Source organism: Euleptes europaea, chromosome 2 (genome assembly GCF_029931775.1).
Source record: "Euleptes europaea isolate rEulEur1 chromosome 2, rEulEur1.hap1, whole genome shotgun sequence".
Taxonomy (NCBI): domain Eukaryota; kingdom Metazoa; phylum Chordata; class Lepidosauria; order Squamata; family Sphaerodactylidae; genus Euleptes; species Euleptes europaea.
The window spans coordinates 100,153,495-100,176,928 of NC_079313.1; the positions used below are offsets into that span (position 1 = coordinate 100,153,495).

The 23,434-nt window shown below is 44.4% G+C and overlaps 1 protein-coding gene across 1 annotated transcript in view; it reads right to left on the minus strand.

The window, feature by feature from the left end:
- The window catches only part of TSPAN2 (tetraspanin 2), a 67,505-nt gene that overhangs the window by 22,764 nt on the left and 21,307 nt on the right, over positions 1-23,434 (minus strand). Inside the window, exon 2 of the mRNA XM_056845013.1 lies at positions 20,798-20,900. Coding sequence (XP_056700991.1) covers positions 20,798-20,900 — 103 coding nt within the window. The remainder of the gene's footprint in view (positions 1-20,797; positions 20,901-23,434) is intronic.

A 23,434-nucleotide genomic window follows, 5' to 3' on the forward strand; every position in this document is an offset into this window, starting at 1 on the left:
ACATAATTAACCTCAGAGGAAGTTTACTTGTTTATGCAGCCAGCACGTAATGTGCTAGAAACCCCAAAGCACCACTTACATTCGGGCTAATGATGTAACTCCTTCCTAGCACAGTCAGTGACTGCTACCATTGTAAAGGAGCCCAAGTTGGGAACAGACAATACTTTGTTAGACTGGGAGTTTAACAGGCTGGGGAAAAAAAGTTCAGGCATCCAATATCGGCTGTGTCGTCTTTATGCACATTTTCAGAAACATCCTGCTAAACTTCTGTAGACTTCTGAAGCTTGGATTCCACTTACAAGCTGAAGAATGTCACGTGCCAGGAAGCTTCCTTAGCTGTAAAAATGAAGTGGTTATTCTTTTCTTATGACCATTCTATCTCACCATTCTGCCATAGAATCCAGAGTGACATTTTAGCCTCATGATAAGTCTGTGAGGTAAGTTAAGCTCAACAAGAGTTGTTGAAGATATCCAGTGGGCTTCAGAGAAGAGAGGGGAAGTGCTGAGATTTCAAAAGGGGTGTTCGGAAAGGCAAACTGGGCCCAAATCCAGTTGATTCGGAATGGCTTCCCCCAGCAGCATCCCTCTGCCATCACCGGCTACTTCTCTACCCAAATTTAACTGTATATGGTCATGACAGCAACAACAGGGCAAAGGTGAGGAATCAGCATTTGTTGAAGCAAATTAGGATTTGAATGGAGCAAGAGTCCAGTAGCACCTTAAAGACTAACAAAATTTCTGGCAGGGTATGAGCTTTAGCGAGCTCAATTCTTCAGATCTGAATGACTGTCTGCAAGTGGAATCCCACAGAATTGGATAGTTCATTGTGCTACAGCAGTCATTTGTGGCTGGATTATCCTGTGTAAGCAAACTAATCCATTTGCGAACAACAGATGTAGCGCAGTGACAGCGCAATATCCAACAACGTGGGAATGCAGCCCTGCTGGTTTCACAAATTAGCCACAGTTAAAATAAAGTATGGTTTTGTGCTACGTCCGAAGCAATCCTCTGATCCCCCCACCCCCAGTTGCCATGTTGTCAAGCTGAGGTTTGTTAGAAGCTGGCAACACAGGGGAAGGTGTAAACAGTAAAACCATTCCCTCAGTAATCATTACCTTTTCCTCTCCTCACTGAATAGCGTTCTAAGTGTAATTGTCAAGAGAACCATCTTACTAGTATGGAAGCCCATAAATGAGGCTTCCATGGGCATAAATGGGCCCAGGGCTTCATTCCACTTAACCGGCTATTAACCGGAAATTAAGTTCTCACCAGTTTGGATGAAAACCCAGAGAGTTAATGGCTCAAGATAATTAAAAAAAAACCTCTTCATTTCAGTTTTCCTTCCTTCCTGTCACATAGCTCTCTGCAACGAAACTGAATCTTTTCTTCTCTCATGTTTTACTGCAGTAGCATTTGGAAGCCTTTTATGGAATCATATTATAATTGCTATTAAGTACTGCACAAATACTGTATCAGAGATTTGTTCTTTTCCTACTACATATTTACCATTACAAATTATTTAGGATTAGGAATGCAATGCCTCCAAAATGAAAATAATAGGACCTATGTACTTGTAGTAGGCAGTATGCTTTACCCTATGTTAAATTGGAGAAAACAGAGGAATAAAATAGTGTTTAGATTTTACTCTCTGTTGTTCTTCATATTTCCATTCCTCTTTTACCTTAGGGATAGTTTACATATTGAAACCTCTACATGAATTCTGCTTTAAAATCACGAAACAGGAAGGCAATGTGTATATTTTCGGCTTCAGTATGAGTAACTGGACCCCCCCCCCTTTAGGGTTTCTGATCACATGTACTGAACCAGAAAATACATGGGTTGCCTTCTTCATATGATGACCATGCCAATCAAAAGGATCAGGTGTAATGAACCCTCCCATTTTGGGGTGCCAAAATGCGAAGGACTGTAAAGTGTTCTGAGGCTGGTCAAAGATCACACTGTGCAAAGCAGATGGAGAAAAATCAAGGGTTTTCAGTGACTTATTCAAGGTTACAACAAATGCTTGTTTACATTGTGCATTTGCAGAGGCTTAGTGCTCTGTTAAAATCCAGCTGCTTGAACTATAGTGTCTATACACTGACAACATCTGGAAACTGATGCAGGCACTAGTGGTAGTGCAGTTTACACAGGCTAAGTGGAAATATTTTGAAGAGAAAAGGGGGGAAATAGTAACTTCCATTTGGCAAGAAAGCTTTAATTGTCAAGAGTTTAGTTCAGTTCTGCAATTTCTTACAATACTCTTCCCTAAAGACTCCATGAGAGCCAGCATGGTGTAGTGGTTAAGGTGTCAAACTAGGACCTGGGAAACCCGGGTTCATAATCCCCACTCATGCCATGGAAGCTTGCTGGGTGACCTTGGGCCAGTCAGGTACTCTCAGCCCTGACCCTGGCTAATATCTGGACGGGAGACCTCCAAGGAATACCAGGGTTGTGATGCAAAGGCAGGCAATGGCAAACCACCTCCAAAAGTCTCTTTCCTTGAAAACCCCACTAGGAGTTGCCATAAGTCAGCTGTGACTTTATGGCAAAACAAAATACTCCATGTTCAATCAAACTTTGCAATTTCTGAATATGGCATTCAATGATTTCTAAATACAGGAAATATCATTTTCATTTTCATTTTTAAGCTGTCCAAAATAAAAAGCAAAGACCCAGCAAAACCCGAGTTTTATAGACTCATATCTGCATTGAATATAACATATTATCAGAAATTTTTATCCAGATGATTAAATAGATTGGTGGGAAAACAGATTCATATACATCAAACCAAACTGTTCTTAGAAATTGCTGCAATATTGGACTGGATATTTGCTTAACATTTTAGTGGCACTGGGTGTAATTTAAAGAAGCAGATTGAAATTATGTATACCATTCCAACAGATAAACTCCAACTGAACATATAAGATATGTCAACTCTGGCTTGGGAAACTCCTGGCGATTAGGGGGAGGAATCTCCTCCTGGTAAGGATTGGAGTTTGGGGAGGGATCTTGTAGGTTATCCGGGCTGTGTAACTGTGGTCTTGGAATTTTCTTTCCTGACGTTTCGCCAGCAACTGTGGCAGGCATCTTCAAAGTAGTAACACTGAAGGACAGTGTCTCTCAGTGTCAAGTGTGTAGGAAGATATAGTCAGAAAGGGGTTGGGTTTGAGCTGAGTCATTGTCCTGCAAAAGTAATGTGCTAGTCATTGTCCTGTAAGTATCAAGATAATGTGCTAATAACGGTGTGGTATGTTAATATGGAACCATTGTATCCTGAAGTGATCTGTTAATGTGTGAAGTCCAAAGCTAATCTGCATGGCTATTGTTGACTATAGTCTTTGTTAGTCTGGAGGTTTTTTAGGACAGGAAGCCAAGCCTTATTCATTCTTAAACTCTCTTCTTTTCTGTTAAAGTTGTGCTGATGTTTATGAATTTCAATGGCTTCTCTGTGCAATCTGACAGGAAAGAAAATTCCAAGACCACGGTTACACCGCCCGGATAACCTACAAGAACCAATGAACTCTGACCGTAAAAGCCTTCGACAATATTTTGGGGAGGGAGCTCAGGTTTTTTTTAATACCATAAAGTTTGTCCCCTGAACGCTTTCATAAATTCCTTTTCTTTCTTTTTTTTTCTTTTTTTGCATTCTCCTTTTCAGATAAAATTCTAAGAAACTGGAAAAGGATGGTTGGGAAGTTTTTCTGAGGCTGCCCAGATAAAAAAGTGAGACTTTTAGCTTTTTCACACCTCAGAAGGGAGAGGGAGCGCTGGCAGCTCCAAATATCTTACTGCACTGGGTGGCTCTTTAAATACTGTGTGAAAAACACAATGGGTTTGTCCAGAAGAAGAACACTGACGGTACACTTTAGAGCAGGACTTGTCTCCCATCCCATGAAAGGCAAAAAGGCAAAAGGATACATGTGGGGGTGGGAGCAGGGAATAAATAAAGGGTCAAACTAAACCCAAATTTGTGTTTTGCATCAGCCATTCAAGACAAATCCTTTAACATAAAAACTAATTTGGTGATGCGTCTAGAGAGATCTGCTTGTGGAACATAGCTCATGGAGCGGCATTTTCCTGCTTTACCCTCCTGCTGCAGGCAACTGAGTCCCCTCAAATTTGTTCCTGTGGGCAGCAGATCCCCGGAAGCAGCAGAGGAGAGAAAGGGGGAGGCGTTTGCAAAGATCACCCCCGTTTCAACAACAGAAGTGCTCTTTTGTCATCAGAAAGAAGTCATAGGATACATGCAACAACTTCTTTTTGTGGGAAGCAAATGATTGATATTTGAATAAGTGACTGCAAATACCTTCTTCCCTGTGAAACCAGGTTATTTTTTGTTATTTAAAAATAAGATGCCGGTACTTGTATATTTGGTTGCACTGATTTCCATCAATTCCCCTCTCAGGACTTGGGAGAGCCTCCCAAATTGCACTAGTACTCAGTACTGGTCCCTGTGTGGATCAAATAAGTGGAAAAACTGGAGGATGGTCATCCTCCTCTTTATCACATGGAATGAATTTTTAAAAAGCAATTACTGCCCTGGATAGCCCACGCTAGCCTGATCTCAGAAGCTAAGCAGAGTTTACCCTGGCAAGTATTTGGATGGGAGACCTCCAAGGAATACCAGGGTCGTGATGCGGAGACAAACCAGCTCTGAACATCTCTTGCCTTGAAATTAAAATGCAATTAAAATGCAATATGACACAAAGATAAAGTTAAAACAAATGAGAATACTAATGACTAATAAAACAAAATAATAGACAAAAATGACTCCAAGAAAACTTGGCACAGGCGTAGAGTTGCCATCCTCCAGTTGGAGCTTGGGGATCTCCCAGAATTACAACTTATCTCCAGCTGACAGAGATCAGTTCCCCTGGAGAAAATGGCTGCTTTGGAAGGTGGACTCTATGGCATTATACCCCACTCAGGTCCCTCCCCTCTTCAAACCCCACCCTTCTAGGCTCCATCCCCCCCAATCTCCAGAAATTTCCCAACCCATAGCTGGCAACCTTACACAGGAGAATAAAAAAGAGCAATTCTAAGGAGGCCTCCTCAGAAGCAAGTCCTATTTTATTCAGTGGTGCTTACTCCCAGGTAAGTGTCCTTAAGATTGCAACCAAAGGCAATCACAGCCTTCTGAACAAACCCCTCATAGGCCTGAGCACTGATTGCCTGCAGCGCAGACAAATCCACGAACTGAACCCAGCTCTTCATGTCCTAACCAATGCCTCCCACCACTCCTTCCAGGATATTTCTTCATTACAAGCAGCTGGTTTTAATTATTTGAAATCTTGTCTGCTGGAGCCATGCAATTCCCCGCGGAGATTGGAGGCAGCTGGCACAACAACAGTGTGCCTGGTCCCCCAGCACTGTTTGTCCGTAAATTCAGTGGAGGATTCCTGAAAGCAGGTGCAAAACAGCTAATGGGTGGTGAAGCCTAGGCACAGAAGCATATTTTACTCTGGTTTATGTATGCACATAATCCATTACCACAACTACAAATCACATTTCTCAGTGGCAAAGCTATTAACACTGGAAAAAAGACAGATCGTGAACAAAGGGGGATGCTGCAGTACATGCAATATCTTTGCCCCACTCTGTCTTAATATCGATCATTGTTCATTAAAGGTGCTGTTTAAAATTTTGGAGCAGCCCTACCTTGTTCATTCTCACAACAGCCCTGTGAGATGTCAGAATTATTCACGTCCGACAAACAGTGGAAATGGAAACAAATGGTCCCTTCCCACCTTGCCATATGTAAAACAAAATGCATCCTCCATTCTTTGTCTTGGGGACTGATAAAAAGCTCTTTCTCAAAGCCAAGGCCAATCGAACCACTTGACACCCCACTGGTATCTCTTATTAGTAGCATGAACTCAGCCATGCCTGAGACAGAAACAAGATCATTCATGTATGCAATAATCAAGGTCATATTCTAGATAATCATGGCAGGTCATTGTCACAGACCAGAATACAGACTCTTCCTTGTCAGGCAAAGAGGCTGCAGACTCAGAGGTAGCAGTGGCTGGGAACCTGACACCACAGAAGGAGGCAGCTGAGACACCTTCAGGAGCCCTTTTGATGTCTGAGTCAGGCCTGCTCACCCTGTGATACAGCCCTGTCTTCTGACTCTGACTTGGACCCTTCACCCCAGAACCTACTGTTGCACCAGCGATCTCCTCCTCAAGCCACCTTACCCCCCAGCATCACAGTACTTATCACTGTAATTGGGTGCAGCACCTTTAAGTACTCGCAGCCTGCTCCTGAAAGGGAGTGGACCCGTATCTCCACCTCCATGCAAGAGTATTTAAGGCCTCAGTTCACCTTCAGCCTTTGGTGGAATAATATTCATGTTATGGTGCTGTTGGCTCAAACTGCCCACTGAGACGCCTGGACTACAACCTTGAGCAGGGCAGTAATCATTTTTTGAGAATGATTGGGCACTTTTGGAAGACACTGTAGGCAGGGGCCAAGCATCGTTTCTTTGGGCCCAGTAAAAAGTTTAATACAGTTCTATCTCCCAATCCTAATTCCATTCTTTACATACAATCCCTTGAGCCAGGAAATGACTTTTTAAAAAAAATCTCATAAATATAGTAATTGGCTTGTGGCCCAGGTTGGGCTTCTGTACACTTCCATGCCTTGGTAAAGTATATCCACCCCCTGCTCCTATTGTTCTTGGGGCCTGAGAGAAAGGGAGACGTTTTCTCTCAAGCTGCCTTTGATTTCTGTCCGGCAACGGGTTTTGCCCCGAGCGTCGCAGGCCTTTCCCCGGTCCCAATACTCACTCTGCAACCGGGGGGGGGGGGGCGGGAGGCCGACCAAGACAACTCGTGGACGGGGAACGGAGACCAGGTTTGGTCGGGAAGCCAGTCCCCCGCCCCAAACACCATTGCGCCTGGAGACGAGAAGGCAGAGGGGAACGGCGCCACCAAAGACCGGGGGTGGATGGGCCAGTGCAGCACAATCTCATGGGCCCCTCCTCTCCATTCCGCAGGCCGACGACCAGAACAGGGAGCGGAAGGAGGTCCCGGAGGGGCATGCCGGGTGGAGCTCGACAGCCCGAGAATGCGGCGGACCGATGCGGGGGCCGGTAGCGGGGACCACGCCCGCCACCTGAGCTGCGGGCGAGTGAGGGCCGGGCGGGGGCGGGGCTGACAAGACAGCCTGTCAGCCCAATTGGCCCCAGAAGTCAGGTGGGGGATGGAGCCTTATGGGCTCAGAGGGGGCGGAGCCAGGGAAGGGATCCCTAAAAGGTTGTAAGGTGGAGGCCGAGGAGGACCCCCCCTGCCCCGTTTAATCCCCCTCCCCTGCCCCCTTTTATTCCTCTTATCCTACGGAACCCAGGACATCTCCTCTACAGGAAAGGTGCCGTATAGCCCATCAACGTATGCCTGCCACATTGGAAATTGTCTCTTTTCTTTTCTCTTTGTTTCCTAGATTCTCTGTGTATGTTTGTGTTGCCACATTTGGAATCCCTTGCCTCTGTCATTATTCTATGGTCACAGATTCTGTCTTTGGTATACATTGGTTGCATCCCGCTATATAAATATTAAAAAGTACCATATGCACAGCTAATTCCCCATTTAAAGCGCATTTTGGTTAACACAAGAGTCAGTTCCAGCTCCCTTTCTGCTTTGGGCATCATATTTGATTCAGCTTTCACTGCTTAAAAATGCACTAAGAAGGATCTGGTACAGGACCACAGAGCTTACTTTAAAAACTGACGAGGAGACAAGGCAATTACAGCAGGAGCGGACACCAGACTGCAAGATGCAACTTGCTCTCATTATGCTGGGCTGCTCCTGTCTGCGTGGGCCCCCACCTCTAAGGAGAAAATCTGCTAATATCCTTCAAGGGGAGACATGACTTCATCCTAAAGCATGATCTGTCTCTCTGAAATAAACAGCAGCACTGCCGCCTCTGACAAGGAAGGGCCAGTCAGTGAGCTTCCAACTGCAGAGAATTTAGCCCCCACAAATGATATGAATGTCTAGGCTGATGGGGAGGGAGTATTCTTACAACATTAACACAGAAGACCATGTGAAGTGGAAGGGACATCATGTTAAATAGTCTACAAGGAAAATCCATTGGCATTCTAGCATATTATCTCTCTTTCAGTTATATTTCAGTTGTTGCAAAAAGTATAGAGTTTATCTGATGGCTTCCCAAATTCTGCAAAACACGTTTTCTCTTTGGTTTGATGCCAAAGACTCCCTCATTCAGGGTCTCATGCCACCAAGACAGAACCCCCTTGGACAAATTACAAAAATTGTGGCTGAAGATCTTCAGCTTCTGTGGATGGTCATTGCAATGTTTCCTACATTGCAACAGTATAGAGAAGGCAGCCCAAGCCCTTGGCCTGTGACCAAGGATTAATGATGTATTGTACATCATGCAAAAATAAATTAAAAAACGGTATTTTTCAGATCCAGATATGATGAAGGCAAAAAAAAAAAAAAGTCTTCCTGGTCCCAAATACCAATTTGGTCTCCCCCCCTGCCCCGGGATTTCAATATTATTTGGCTGCATTATTCCCTATGAGGAATCTTGGAAGGGCTTTTTGTTAATCAAATGGCACCAAGATTGCAGTAGAGCTAATGGTGCCTGTCTGCTAAATAACTCCCAAGTTTCAAGTGAATTGGACCTGAGGTCAAATTCTATGGGCTCCCCAGCTATCCTCCATTGGCTCTTATGGGGGGGGGGGAATTCCATACTTTCTCCAGGGCAAAAAAATAGCCAAAGACACAAGAGCAAGCAAAGCTACCACTAGCCAAAAGCCTCCCAATACAAACAGAACCAACACAGAATCCCAGCAGAATGACGGGCCAATGTGGCAAGCCTAATGACAACCAATGTCAAAGTAGAGAATCTAACCCTAATGATTTAACAAGGAGGGATGTACTAAAACTAATGACAGGGTTGTGCATTGGGAACAATAAGAAATGCTGGAATGCCCGCTGGATATAGTGGGAGCTAGGAATGCCAACTGACTGCACAGTCTCCATTGAAATACATTACAGTGCACAAAAGTTGCAATGGATTTACAATGAGGGCCCAGATAGAATGCTCTGAGACTGGAATGACAGCCCCCAGAGTGGAATGATGGCCTCTGGGACTGAAATCAATGGGGTTTAACGCACGGCCAATTTGTCTCGCCTTTGTGCCTTAAAAGTAGCGAATCCCCGTGGTCCACACGCACGACCGTCCAAGGGCTGCACATCGGACCCACTTTAGTCGCGAATTAAGGCAAAAAAAAAAAAAGGGTTAAGCAATCCCTGGTTTCTAGCGATCTTTTCGGTGCTAAACTGCTACTTTTTTTTTTTCCGCCACATTACCGGAACGCCGATGTGTGAGTAATGACTCGACTAGCTTGCTACTAATGCCCCTTACTGGTCTCCTCCGCCCCGCCCCCTTTCCTGCGCGAGCAATTGCCACTTCCGGTCTCCCGTCCCGCCCCCTTTCCTGCGCGAGCAATTGGTTGAGACGATGGTATACCGGAACGCTGGTGTTCCAAGAAAAAAAAGGGGGGAGAATCACCCTTTGATTGGATAACTCCTCAGCCAATCCTTGGGCGATGTCACTCCCCTGCTATCCCACATTGCGAACTATCCCACATTATATGGTTGGTTCAAATGCACGGGGATCCTCCAGCAGCTACTTGTTTCAGACTTATAGTGGGATGGGCTGGCGTCATGCGTTTGATTATCTAGTCTTAAATATTGTGGGATTAAAATATTGTGAGATAACAGAGGAGCGAACCAGGAACATTCTGCCCATGCATTAATCCCCAATGTTCTCAGACTGGACTGTCAGCCCCCAGAGTGAAATGATAACCCCTGGGAGTAGTAGGAGTATTCTGGGCCTGGAATGACAGTCCTCAGAGTAGAAGTAGCAGAGGTTTTCCATGACTGGAATGACAGGCCCCAGAGAAGACTGATGGTCACTAGGAATAGAATCAGTGCACTGGGATTGGAATGCCCAAAGCAATTTATCTGGTTCCAGGGCCCATCATTCCACTCTGGGTGCGGTCATTCCAGTAGCCGAATACTTCTGCTACTTGCAGGGATGATAAATTTTATTTATTTATTTATTTTGATTTGTAGCCCACTCTCCCCAGCAAGCCAGCTTAGGTGGTGTCATTCCAGTCCCAGAGCAAATGATCTGGCTCGGTCAAAGCTCTTTTTAAAAATGTGACTTTAAAAATGCCTATTCAAACGGGAAAAGTCAAACTCGTTCGTCCCCTCGACACAAGCAGGGGCGGGAAAAGTCAAACCTGCCTCTTGAGGGCTGTGCAAATCACTTGAATTCTACCACCCCGCAGTCTGTCTCGTGTGATCGGATATGTTTTTATTGCTGACTCAATATATCGATATATCAAAAATATAATGTCAATTTAAAAAAAATTAATTTTTTTTAACAAGGTGGAGAGGGGGAGTAGCAAACCTTTGGTAGACCAATCACATCGCTCAATGTGGATGGACCAATCACGTTGCTCAATTTCGGTGGACCAATCAAAAAGAACAGGGGGAGGGGTGTGTGGCTGGGTCCTTCAACCAACCAGGAAAGAGGAGCTCACTCCTCCCGCAATTTCTGTATACATGCCTCCATTAGCACAGGGTTTTATCCCTGATCATTCCAGCCAATGCATACAGTTTGACCCAACCCGGGTTACTTTGATCCTGGCTGAAACAGGGAATGAAGAAGGCTAAACCGACCATGCATAAATGACCTAAAGCAACCATGCGTTTTCGCCCTTAGTTGCAAGACCAAGATAACCAATTTCAAAGCACAGAATCCAAGCCAGACCAATGAGGCAAGGTGACGCCAAACCCTGGCAAGAAGAAACTGACATAGACACACAGTAACATTAAAGAACAGTCCTGGGAGCCTTAAAATGCTGCCCCCCCAATATACATAGTTACTGATTAATATTTCTGAAGTTTTTCAGGACTCATTTACCAGTATCCCGATAGAATCCCAGACTCCCGAATGTATCTGGAAAATACCAATAAGATATTTGAAATATTTGAATGTACATCCCTACCCAGGACCATTCTCTGCCCTGTGCACTTCTTGCCTCAATGACTCCCACTACCCCTGGCATAGTAGCAACTTTTCCTTATGACAGGCTCAACAGAGGGGCGTTGCCATGTGGAAATGCTTGAAAGCCCCCTTTTCCTTATGTAAGATGCAACAGTTGCTTCTAAATGTCAGTCGTATGATAGATGTTCAGGTGCTGCTGTTAAAAAGTTGGTCAGTGGCTGAAGGGTAACAGGAGCATTTTACAAATGACAAAAATGAAATCTAGTTGACAGTGGGGAAACATATGTGTGTCCCATTTATAAGCACCCAGAGCACATTACAGTACAAGGGAATGGTAGGTGGCAATCCAGAGTATGCTAAAATACGTAAGGAACGCTCAGTTTCCTATAATGAAAATGGCAGTCATGGCACACCTGTCCAATCCAAAATCATTCTACTTCCTACTCATTAAGCCAAGGAAGAACACATCCAAGCAATCTTCTTCTTCCTGCAGAGTCCTAGTACTAGACAGGCAGGCAAGAAGGGGTGTCAAATTTGAGGGGAAAGACTACCCATGTCTTCAATAGCTGCATAGCAGGAAACGTTTTAGCAGTCCCACCTTCTCCCATGACAGCAGAACTGTGAACAATGACCCTTTCATTATGGCAGTGGAAGGCACGGGGGCTCTTTCCCATATTAATTATTGCCTGGATTAGAATGAATGCCCAGAAAGGACAAAATAGTGGGCTGCAACCAGGAAAAGAAAAAAATCTAGGGAGCAAACAACCCTGTGCTGAGAATGTAGAGACACTACATGGTAGTGCTTCCACATCAATATCTTTTTTCCTCAGTGTTAACTAATTCACCTAGCCTGGTACTTCCTACTCTTGACCAACTACTTCTCAAGCAGAGATCTCTCATGGAGCTGAGATCCATCTAAATGAAGATGCAGAAGACTAAAATGGGGTGGGGGAGCTGTGAATTTTCTGCACTGTGCAGGAGGTTGGATTAGATGATTCTTAGGGTCCCTTCCAGCTCTATGTTTCTATGAACCTGAGCCCTTTCTCATGCAAAGCAGGTGGTCTGTCACACAGCAATGACCTTCCCTCAACTGAACAATCAATAAAGTATGGGGAGGGAGAGAAGAAAAAAATACTTTATGCCTGAATGTTTCCTTTGTATGAAGCATCCAGAACTAAATCCATACTTGCTTACCCACTTTGGGTCTTGACATACTTGGCAGAAAGGTGGGCATATTATAAATAAATAGCTTAAATTGTAGTATAGTTATTGTGGGAGTGGAAATACAGTTGTGGCATGAATAGGGAGGACATGGAACATTTGGCTGCTGATTGAAAGCAGGGAATTAGGAGAAAAAAATTGGCAAAAGGAGTGCAGAGGCAGACCTGGAGGAGTCACCCATATCTACAGTTTCCAGCCTCTGACATGGGAGGAGAATTGTAAGTTTATTCAGAGATTGTAAGTCTGCACCAACTACACGAGCAGCTCAAAGATACTTGACCAGGGATATGGGGTCAGAATAAGTAACCCAGTGATAGGGGTTTCAGATTATACCCTGAAGACCACCCCAGCCCACCTTTGAAGAAGTGAGGGCAGGGTGAATTTTGGCTGCGGTCGCGAGAAGAGCAAAGAGTTGGGCATTGTCAGATCTGACGTGCAATGAGGGGAGGAGCCAAGGGAAGGGATATTATTGACTGGGTCGCGCAGACCCTCCCTCTTTGGAAGGCCTGAAACTCTAGTTGGTCTCTAAGGTGCTACTGGACTCAAATCTAACTGTTAAAGTGGAAGGCAGGTGAACGGGGGATCAAGAATCAGAATCTTTAAAGGGTGTTTGTGAGGTGGGGATTTTGGCAAAATGTTTGTCTATGGGTAGGGAGGCCATTTACGCATGGTTTTTTCCTTGCGGTCACCCTGCCGACTAATTTGGGTCTTTGCTTTGATTATACATGCATTTTCCGATTGTCAGAGGTCGCCTCGCTCTCCCCAAGCATTTCCATGTGTTTTCCCCACGTTTTCTGGACGCTGGCTAAACACAAATCTGGGCATGTCCTAGAATGCAATAGAGAATACTCACTGACAGTTATGTTATTGGTTCTCGCTGTTTCTGTTCACTTGTCACTGATTATTCTATGATTTACTGTGCTCATTTTTCCATACACTGTTATTTCCTGCATACATTCTCCTCTGCTGCTACAAATTCTGCTGTGTAAATATCATAGTTACCTTCAGGCTGCTAACATTTTCTGTAAAGATTTGAAGCCAGAAATTCTCACAAAACCAGGCACTCTTAGGCCATTTATGCAGGGCTGTTTCCCAGCGGTCACCCCCGCCGACTGCTCCGATGCTTTGTTTTGATTATGCATGCTTTTCCTGACCGTCAGAGGTTGCCTCGCTCTCCCTGAGCATTTCTGTGTGTTTTGCTCGTGTTTTCTGGATTCTTGCATCCGGAAAACACGGGCAAAATGCACAAAAACACACGGGGAGAGCAAGGCAACCTCTGATGGTTGGGAAAGGCATGCATAATCAAAACAAAGCACCACAGCAGTCGGAGGGGTGACTGCAAGGGAAACAGCCCTGCATAAATGGCCTTAGTCAGGGCCAAGGCTTAACTTTGACAGCCAGCGTGGTGTAGTGGTTAAAGTATTTGACTGGGATCTGGGAAACCTAGGTCAAAGCACCTCTCTGCCACTGTTGCTTGCTGGGTGGCCTTGGGCCAGCCACTCTCTCAGCCTTGCCTTCTTCACAGGGCTGAGTCATGAGGCTAAGACTGGAGATGGAGAGAACAATGTTGTAGGCTACTTTTTAAATTTATTTTTGGACTTGTACCCTGCCCTCTATCCCAACCAAAGCCCAGTTCAGGGCTGCTAGCATTAAACAAAACACCATAAAACAACAATAAAATATACTGGGAAAATTCAGTCCTTAAATTTAAAAAAATTCTCAATTTAAAACTTCCTCTAGGGCTGGAGTCAATATAACCTTACTTTCCCTCCTGCCTCTCATATGGGCCCAATTGATCCCTTTGGGAAACATCCCTGTGTTTCTAGGGCTTGTGCAGATGTTGGGGATGGGGAAACATGGAAACACCCTCCCTGTTCGGTCCATTGTAGAGAAACAGGATTTGACGAGGGTGGAGAAAGTTCCCATTTCCCCATCACTGTTGTGAACATTGGGATAGATGGACGACCAATGGGGGTAAAGGAACCTTTGGGGCCCCAATGAGAACGAGAACAATATCAAGGGGCTGATCCCAGTTCAGTCATGGTATAATAACATCATTTAATTGTGAGAATTTATAAGCAAATTTGATTCTATTTGGACTTAGGTCACCTCCACACGGGGTACTTCTGCACTGATTCTGCTACAGCAAGTACATTCTGCTACAGCAAGCACAAAGACATTAACAGCAGCAAAGGTGCTTTCCCATGAAGACTTACTCTGTGCTTTCCCCCCTCCCATTTCTTCATCCCCACCACCAGCAGGCTTCTTGGTGGTTTAAAAATATATATCTACAAATCATTTTTTTAAGTCAGAAAGCTTGCTCCGGGGTGGGTGCGCTGGGGGAGGGGGATGGAAAGCAGGAGGGAAACAGTGCTGGATGTGGCCATAGATGTGAGGGAGAAGTGCAAAAATCTGCACCTTCCAAATCCACTTTGGTTATGATCTTTCAGGAAACCAGATTTGGGAAGAATTGCAGTAGAGCCAGGGAAAACCTGGAAAGTTTGTGGAAGTATGATGGTGACATGTGAAAACCAAAATTAAATCTGATGTGATGGGGGGGCGGGTACATGGAGCAAGGGCTCCATGTGGAAGCAACCTTAATCAGGACTGGGTTTATTTCCCACTTGTAGTTATTAAATAAGCATAGCATAGTTCTAAGACAGTGTTATCAGGAATTAATGCTGTTGGGAATGAGTCTCCGCTCTTACACCCGTTTCGCTGTGAATAGGGTTTCTACAATTCTGATGTTTTGTCTTCACTGTGTACTTTTCTCCCCCTCTCTGAACCTTTGCTTGTATATACATCTGCCAGCTGAAGATAACTCTTCAGACATATGATGAAGTGGGTTGGTTCTAGTCCCAGAAATCTTGGGCTACAATAAACCGGTTTGTCTTTAATGTGACGCACTCTTTTTTTTTATTTAAAAAATGAACAGTCTGCAAAAACGATGAATAAATGGCAGCTCTATGTATTTTCCTCTTTAGAACAGACCCAAAATGAAGGCTGTGACACAAAACACTGGCACTTCAGCAGGCAGCTATGAGAACACTGGGATCTTGCCACCACAGTCAGCTTGACTCTAAAATGCTTGCTCCCACTCACCGCTGCTGTTACACTCCCCGGGATCTTGACTCACCACAGATGGCAGGTGGATCGATTCTGTAGAGGTCAAACAGTTTGGTTTCTATGGTGCTGGATTTCCTGCCAGCCTGGCTCCTGTGTACTGTATATTTAACACAAACCAACCAGGAATTGCAACTCATCCAGCAGGGCCCTATACCTGCAACAAAATTCACGCCCGAGCTGTTAGCACAGCTGCCTGCCTGTTGCCAAGGGGATGGATTCAGTGGATGGAAAAGATGAGCAAAGGCCTGGCTTGGACAACAAGAGGGCAGGAAAGGCCTGTTTGTGGGCAGAGATGGGACTCTGCACAACAGTCAGCTCAATGGAAAGTGCACGACTGTAATTACCAATGATTGTAAAGTCAAAAATACTGCTGGACGAGAAAAAAATCCCCCCACAAATAAGCAGGATATGAAAAGAAGAGAACGCCAGACATCCAGCTAGCAGTTCCAACCGGTCAGATGAGAACTGGCTAGGCTAACCAAGTAGCAACAATTGGCGGTTAATGTTTAAGTTCTACATGCCTGGTTCCCGTCTCATCTTACAACACCTTCCTCCCCTTGTCTGGTCCTCAAGGAATGCCTTATTTCACACGCCAGCTGATAGACCAAAATAGATACAACTGCTTATATTAAACGAACAATGAGTGGTTCATGCTATAACAGCGAACAAGCCATTTCCCAAGGAGTCTGGTAATATACATTGACTTGAAAGGGAACAATACCCTAAAGGTTTTTCATAGTTTACCTCAAAGCTCTGTGTAAGCTTGGAAGTAAATCAGGAAATACTGTGCCAGCTGCAAATGGCATTGTTGGCAAAAAAATTGGTTTGCAAATTCAGCATATACCAATCTCTGTGAAGAGTGAGAAAAATAAACACAAGTTGAGAGTATGCTGTTGCAATGAGCCCTAGATCTGTAGATCAACCAGACCAACCAGGTAATAAATTCTTAGTGCTGGACCATCATCACAGTCAGTTATGGAAACAGGAGATTCATTTTCCTGCTGAAGGGTGCCTGCTTTTTTCTATAAAAGGGGTAGAACTGGAAGCCCCTCTTTTTGTTGCATGTGGAGATCTCCTGTCCCTTTCATCCCCAAAGGCAGGCACGAGTAGAGTCTGCACCTCATCTTGGTTCCTCATTAGAGTTTTATTTCTGGGTTCCCCCCACCCTCCAGGAAAATCAGAAGAGGATCTCCAAACAAAATAACTGGTTATATCCTCAAAGGAAAGGGAAGGTAGTTGCACTTGGGGATCGAGCGATCAGTCGTGATGCAGCACACCCTGTGCCCACATACCATGCCCAATGAAGGCAATCCTTGGACTGAACCTCACCGGAGGCTCCTGGCTTTGCACAGCCAGAGGAAATCTGTATGGCTGCCAATATAAATGGGCCGGAAGAAGGATATTTAATGTAACTGACTAGATTTACATCTCCTTGTCACATTGATTATCTGATTCCTTTTCCTCTACCAAGCTCCTGAACAGTTTGCCCCAGCAAAGTGAACAAATGAAAGCTACACAGGAACCTCACACTGCTAAAAATGCAGCTGTTGGCTATACAGGGCCAGAGGACATAATACAGAACTCCTGCGCATGCCCTCTTGAAGCCATGTGAGAAGGTACCGATGAGCCCAGGATGTTTGCTCTGAATGCGCCCATGCAAGCTGGTGGAGAAAAACAAAATCTGCACAGGAAAGAGTGCTGCAGACAACTCACCTTTCACTCTCCTCGCAGGGTCAACCAACGAGCCACTTTTTCCTCTCCCATGTGATCTGATATAGACCAAGGAATGTCCCATTGAGCTTAACAGATTGAGCAGTGTTTCAACCATTGTTCAAAGTTACATGCACAGTAAGGGTATGGTAATGATTTTGTACAGTTTCATCCATTCCCAGGTTTTACATTTTCCTGTTAGCATGAACATAAGAACATATGAAGAACTCTGCTGGATCAGATCAAAGGTCCATCTAGTCCAGCATTCGGTCTTGCACATTAGCCAACCAGACACTTTTGGAAAACTCACAAGCTGGGCATGAAGGCCTTCTCACACTATGGCCCCCACTCTCAACAATTGACATCCAGTGCCTCGGAGACTGAAGGTTTCCTTCCATTATTGTGACAGCCAGATTACTTTGTAATCCACCTTGAGTCTTAGTGAGAAAGGCAGGCTATAAATATGCTAAATAAATCAATGTCACTCTTCAGACTATCTCTACACATCTTTGAGCTTCTGTCTGTGACTAGAGGTACAATTGTCTACCCATTACATCATGAGTACATCTCACAAGGGTATGGGTTGATTCTCATTTAGCTTCCACTGGGACTGGCAGAGTCAATGGCAATTTTGGTACAACTCTAGCCCCTTCATGTTTTGTGGGTTGTGGAGTGGTAGACCACCTGCTCTTTGCCAGGGAAATACCTCGCTAGCAGCACAGTGATTTTGGAGTGCCTGTATCTGACTCTTCTTTCAGTCAGTTGGGATAAAGCAATATATTTCTCTATAAAGTCAAGCTACAAAACAAAACTCAAACCATTTGTACACATTAAATGTCCCAATGGACATATGACAGCGAGACAGAGGGAGACACCTGTCAGAGTATCTAAAGTGATCAAGTGTCAGTTTGAATTAAGTCATTCTGGCTCAGATTCTCAGAGAAGTTGCAACTGGATATGTGGTTCTTTTCACATGAGCATCAAGCTCAGATTTGGGACAAACTGACAGACAAATTAGGGAACGGAGCCAAAATATTGAGGGCTGTAGTCCAAATGCATGGCTCCCGTACATGAGGAATGATGAGAACTCTGAGTGTAGGGAATGATGGAGACTTGCAAGGTACTTGGCTCTACATAAAGCCCTCAGTGCATTTGAATAAGGAACACAACATCCCTTCCTGTGTATTCTAGGATGGCAGATTGATTCTAGGAAAAAACCAATATTTGTACTAGGTCTAGGAAGGATTTATTAAAGAATAAAGGATTCAGTTCTAATCTCCCCCTTTGAAACAAACTCAGCTGAAGGAAATCTAGCCTGAAGGGATGCTACAGAGGTGCCAATTACTCTGCAGTCTGAGTAATATACTTTCCCAGTTCTGACGGCTGGGCCCTTTTGGAAATCTTGCCCTTTGTGTCCCATCAAACAGACTGGGCTCTGAGCCAATTCTTCACTCTACAAGAGACACTTAGAGCTATCTAGAGAGCAGCCAGCCCTTCAGAGGAATAACAGAGTCTCTGGGATACCATCTCTTACTCTTGGCACAAGTTCAGCTTTTTTCAGTAATTCTCTTACTCTGACAGCCGGCCTAGAGTTCAGTACCTGATGTTGTCCAAGCAGGTAAGCTAGTTTGGACCTTGTCTCCTTCACATTTGGCAATGCATAAAAGATGTAATAAGCATGGCAATCAAATTCTGTCACAATACCCAACATCCAAAAAGAAAAAGCTTAACATAACTGGAATCGAATTCCTCTTTGGCACAACTTTATGAACTGTCATCCAGCTTTCTGGAAATTGCCCACATGGATTTCTACATGTTCAGATCCAACATCTGACACAGGGACTTCTGTCAATCCCATTTGTTACATGCTCCCCATTTCCCTGACAGTGAGAATTTCCAGGACAGTTTTAATAGGTTTAGTGTCCTTTAGATGCAGACTTTTGGTGGCTGGGCTGTTTGCTTAATTTATGAGTAGACTAACAGAGCACAAGTGGATATGAGCAGGAACTCCTGCAAGGCAGCAGATCTTCCATCCCTTATCAGTTGCAGAAAAAGAAAACCAGAAAGGGTGCAATTAGCTGGCTTTGCCCTGTCAGGGACAACATGGTGGCGAGGGAGTCAGGGAGTCACAGCACACAGTTGGGTTGGACATGAAGCTCACCCAGATAGAGACTTCACTTTCCAAAGTGCTTCATTCTCAACCGGCTCATAATTCGCTCTTACCTCAGGGCCAAACTGGTGGGAGATCTGTGATTTGATCACCATTTTTTTTAACAAAAAGTCAAAGCAGTGGCAAAGGGCCCAGTTCAGGTTTGTAAAGCAATGCTGCAGGATGGGGTTAGCTCTTCCCACTATTTTTAAAAATTTAAATCATTGCACTGATTTGCCCTGTGGTGGAAAACAGTGAAGTACCCAACAGTCTATAAGAAAACACTTGTAAAAAAATGTTCCTGTGTACCAGTTGCATTCCTTGGATGACTTCCTCTTTGCTTGCTCTCAGCCCCACTCCTCTTCAGCTCAGGCAAGAGCTTTTTCACATGTAAGGCCATTTTTAGGGAATGGCTAGCCTGAGGAGGTGTGGAAGACACCATCACCTCCGATTTTCCACAGACTATGTATTTCTGAGACCCTTTTTTTGAGGCTGATGAAGTATTTGATTTCGCAATGGATGGTCGTCATAGGCTGCTGTATATCTTTAGGCTGTTTTTGATTTGTTATATGTATTGATAGAATTTTATACTGCTTTTTTATCACTATTGAGATTTAGTGTTGTATTTGTGAGGTGCCTTTGGAGAAAGGTTGGGTATAAATATTTTAAATAAATAAATAGAGTCCATCTCTAGCACCTCCATGTTGGAAGAAGAGATTTCTTGCATTTGATAATGTAATTCGTTAAGAGGATCAATCCATTCAGATTTCCATTAAGTCACTCTGCAGTGTATTTAAAGATTTTGTGCTGTTGCACCCAGAGTTGTCAAATATCAGTTTCAGTGTATATCTAAAGTATATTGGCAGAGGCAAGAAAACCAGGAGAAAGAAACTGAACATGTGAGTATACGTTGTGACATTATAGAATTAATGAGCAATATATGCACTTCATGCGATTGCTGAACTGAGAAGGTATTTATGTTTGAAAGCTATAATGGATCTAAGAACAGGGAGTGCAGAAACCCATGACACACACCACAAATGAGACATTCAAAACACCCATCTGTAACTTGGGCTGAGATTAAATGTCAAAGGACATCATACAGGCTAATTCTTCCCCTGAATAAATGGTCTTATAAAAGATTTGGGAAGGTGAAGTGATTGATTTTGCATACACTCTTGGAAATGATGCTCGAATGTACTGAGCAGAGTTTTGTTAGATTTATACGTGTAAGTAAAAACAGGCAAACAGTTTTCAATAAATTGGATTAGGCTAGTCATTTGGTTTCTAGACCAGATGTGGAAGCTATACCTCTCAGTCTGTTACACTTTTGCGTACACTCTTGACCCAAAAGCCAACACCTTCCTCTTCCGTTCCTACTGCAGCTCAGCAAGAGCAGGCTGTAAAATTCTAGCTGAACATACTAAGTACAGAGTTGTCACTAGAGTATAGTCAAAATTTAACTGCTCAGGTGTCTGTTTTAACCGTTTCTTGGGTTTGGAAGTTGCAGAACCTTCACACAACCAGTTTTTACTCAGCACTTACCCATATAAAAGTATTCTGGGGACTTTTCCTCAGTCGATAAATCTCTTACTACCTCTCCAAACCGCAGCCATAGTCCAAATGCGACGACTGCAGAGCCTGCCAACTGGAAAAGCAAAAACAAAACCCAAAAGGTTAACAGTTAAAATGAGGGGCTGTTGAGTATTGAAAATCTGCAAACAAACAACTCCTTGTTCTTCCTGGAAACTCCCAGGCAGATCATTACGAGGCCCTATCCACATGCTAGCGTAAAGACTGTACTGGCATTAACAAACTTTTCTCCACATGTGCAAAACTGCAAACACTGCTGGCCTAACAAGGGGACATACAGATACACGTCGTTTGAGCAGTGAGCCCACTTGTGAGGTACTCTCGCTCCAGTTTGTTTAGGATCTTCCCTCATGGACTGAGCTCAGGATAAACCGGCTGTTGTTCCCTTTGCACAGTGCAGCACTGATTGGCTAGAAACCAGTAGTATCACTAACCCTGGATACATGAAGCACGTTTTTCAGTGTTTTTAAAAAACGTATTCTGTTTTGATGAAAATAAGGGGGAGGCGAAGACAAGTGAATATGCAATTGAATAAATGTGTATGATGCACTTTAAGAATAAGAAAAGGCCGACTGAAGCACAGTGGTAGGTGAAAGACTGACCACTGAATCAGCATTTGGCTCACTGGTCAGTACATTTGTCAAATGCATTGTGAAGGTGGCAAGAAGTCAGGCTTGAGCTATGGGAGAGGGGGAAAAACCCTCACATGGGCTTGTACATATGTTTGTACATATCCCAAGGCCCTATGCCGGGGTGGGGAACCTTTTTTCTGCCAAGGGCCATTTGGATATTTATAACATCATTCGTGGGCCATACACAATTGTCAACTTAAAATTAGCCGACCAAGCCCCAAGTAGGCAGCTGCCCCAGATGACCCCCCCATGCGGGCAAGCAGGCAGGCATCCATCCAGTGGTGCACTCGCCCACCTGGTGGCACAGGATGGTCTGATCCACCAGCCGGGCATAGCCGTAAAGCCGCACGCCAGAGTTGCTCCTGCTCTGCATGGTCAGGTCTGGATTCTACAGCCGGCTCCTGCTACTTCCGCCTGCAGGGATGAAATGAGGACACACTAGCTAAGAACTCGCCCCCCCACGCATTCTGGCCCTGCCTCCTTTAACCCCTCCTTTGTTGCCACTTCCGCCCCCAGCCCTCTTGTAGTACAGAGGGAATATGTTTCTCCATGGCCCAGGTGGGAAAGGGTTAACACCGTTTCTTGGGCGGTCCTAGCAGCTCCATAGCTAATGATTCTTCTGCAAGGGGGGAAAAGGTTCCTTTTCTCAGCAAAACAAACTCACGTCTGCCTTGAATAGAGGCTATTCCTGTCCGTGGGAGGGGGTGGATCACCAGTCTTAGATCCTTCTGAGCTAGAGATCTGCCAGGACCCACGAAGGGCCAGACCAAATGATTTTGCCAACCTTAAACGGCCCCTGGGCCTGACACTCCCCACCCCTGCCCTACGCACAAGCAAAATCTGCTGACAGTTCCTCTGGGTGAACTCATGTTTTGATATTCACCTAGTGAAGGGCAGATTTTTTTCACTGGCACTGGCAGCTTGAAAGAGTATAGGATAAGAAGGTTTTGCATGATTGTTTTCCTGTATGGTGCTCAAAAAGTTATTTGCAGAATCTTTGTATCAGTCTCAAGATTTATATACGAACTGTGCACTCCATAATAAAAAGCTTGAGATGACATGCAAAATAAACGATATAAAACACCAATCCAGATCACATAAAATGTTAATATTTAACAGTACACTAAAAACACTGATCAAAATTAAAGACCTACATATATAGCAGAGCTTTTATGAGGTGACTAAAGGAAACAGATCAGGAGCCAGGAAAACTGTTGGGGGAAAGGCTTTTCATAATCAAGCTGTCACTATAGAAAAGGACCTGTATCTGGTTGAGTCAGAAGAATGCATCTTACATCAGAAGGTGGGGACACACTGAGCAGGCCTGTGATGCTGATTTTAGCTGACAAGCAGGTTGATATGGGAACAGGCAGTCAAACATCCAGATACCGGTAGGTTAGTTAAGAACCTGCACCTTCACTTGTGTCTCAACTGGCAGCCAATGAAGACGTTTTAAAATTAACAGAATATGCCCTATTTAGTCGATGCCACTTAACAACCTAGATTTGAGTCTAGTAGCACCTTAGAGACCAACACGATTTTCGGGGTATAAGCTTTCAAGGGTCAAAGCTGCCTTGGTAGGCTACTGGACTCGAATCTAGATGTTCTACTGCAGACCAATATGGCTATGTTCTGAAACAGTTAACAACCTAGTTGCTGTACTCTGAAGTAGCTGAAGTTTCCAGGCAGTCTGAAGGCAGCTCCATGTAGAGCGTGTTACTGTTATCTAACTTGGATGTTATCAGCGCAGTAATAATCATCTGGATCTCTCCTCTCAAAGAAAGGATGTAGATGGCCCACAGAGTTGGGCAAAGGTACCATGTAACACAGAGGAGATCTGATCCTCCATTTGTAGACATGGATATAAAAGCATCCCCAAGCTACGATCCCATCGAGGAACTGAAGTCCTATTCAGAACTCGACTCCTCAGTCCCTGATTGGCTACATTACTGACCAT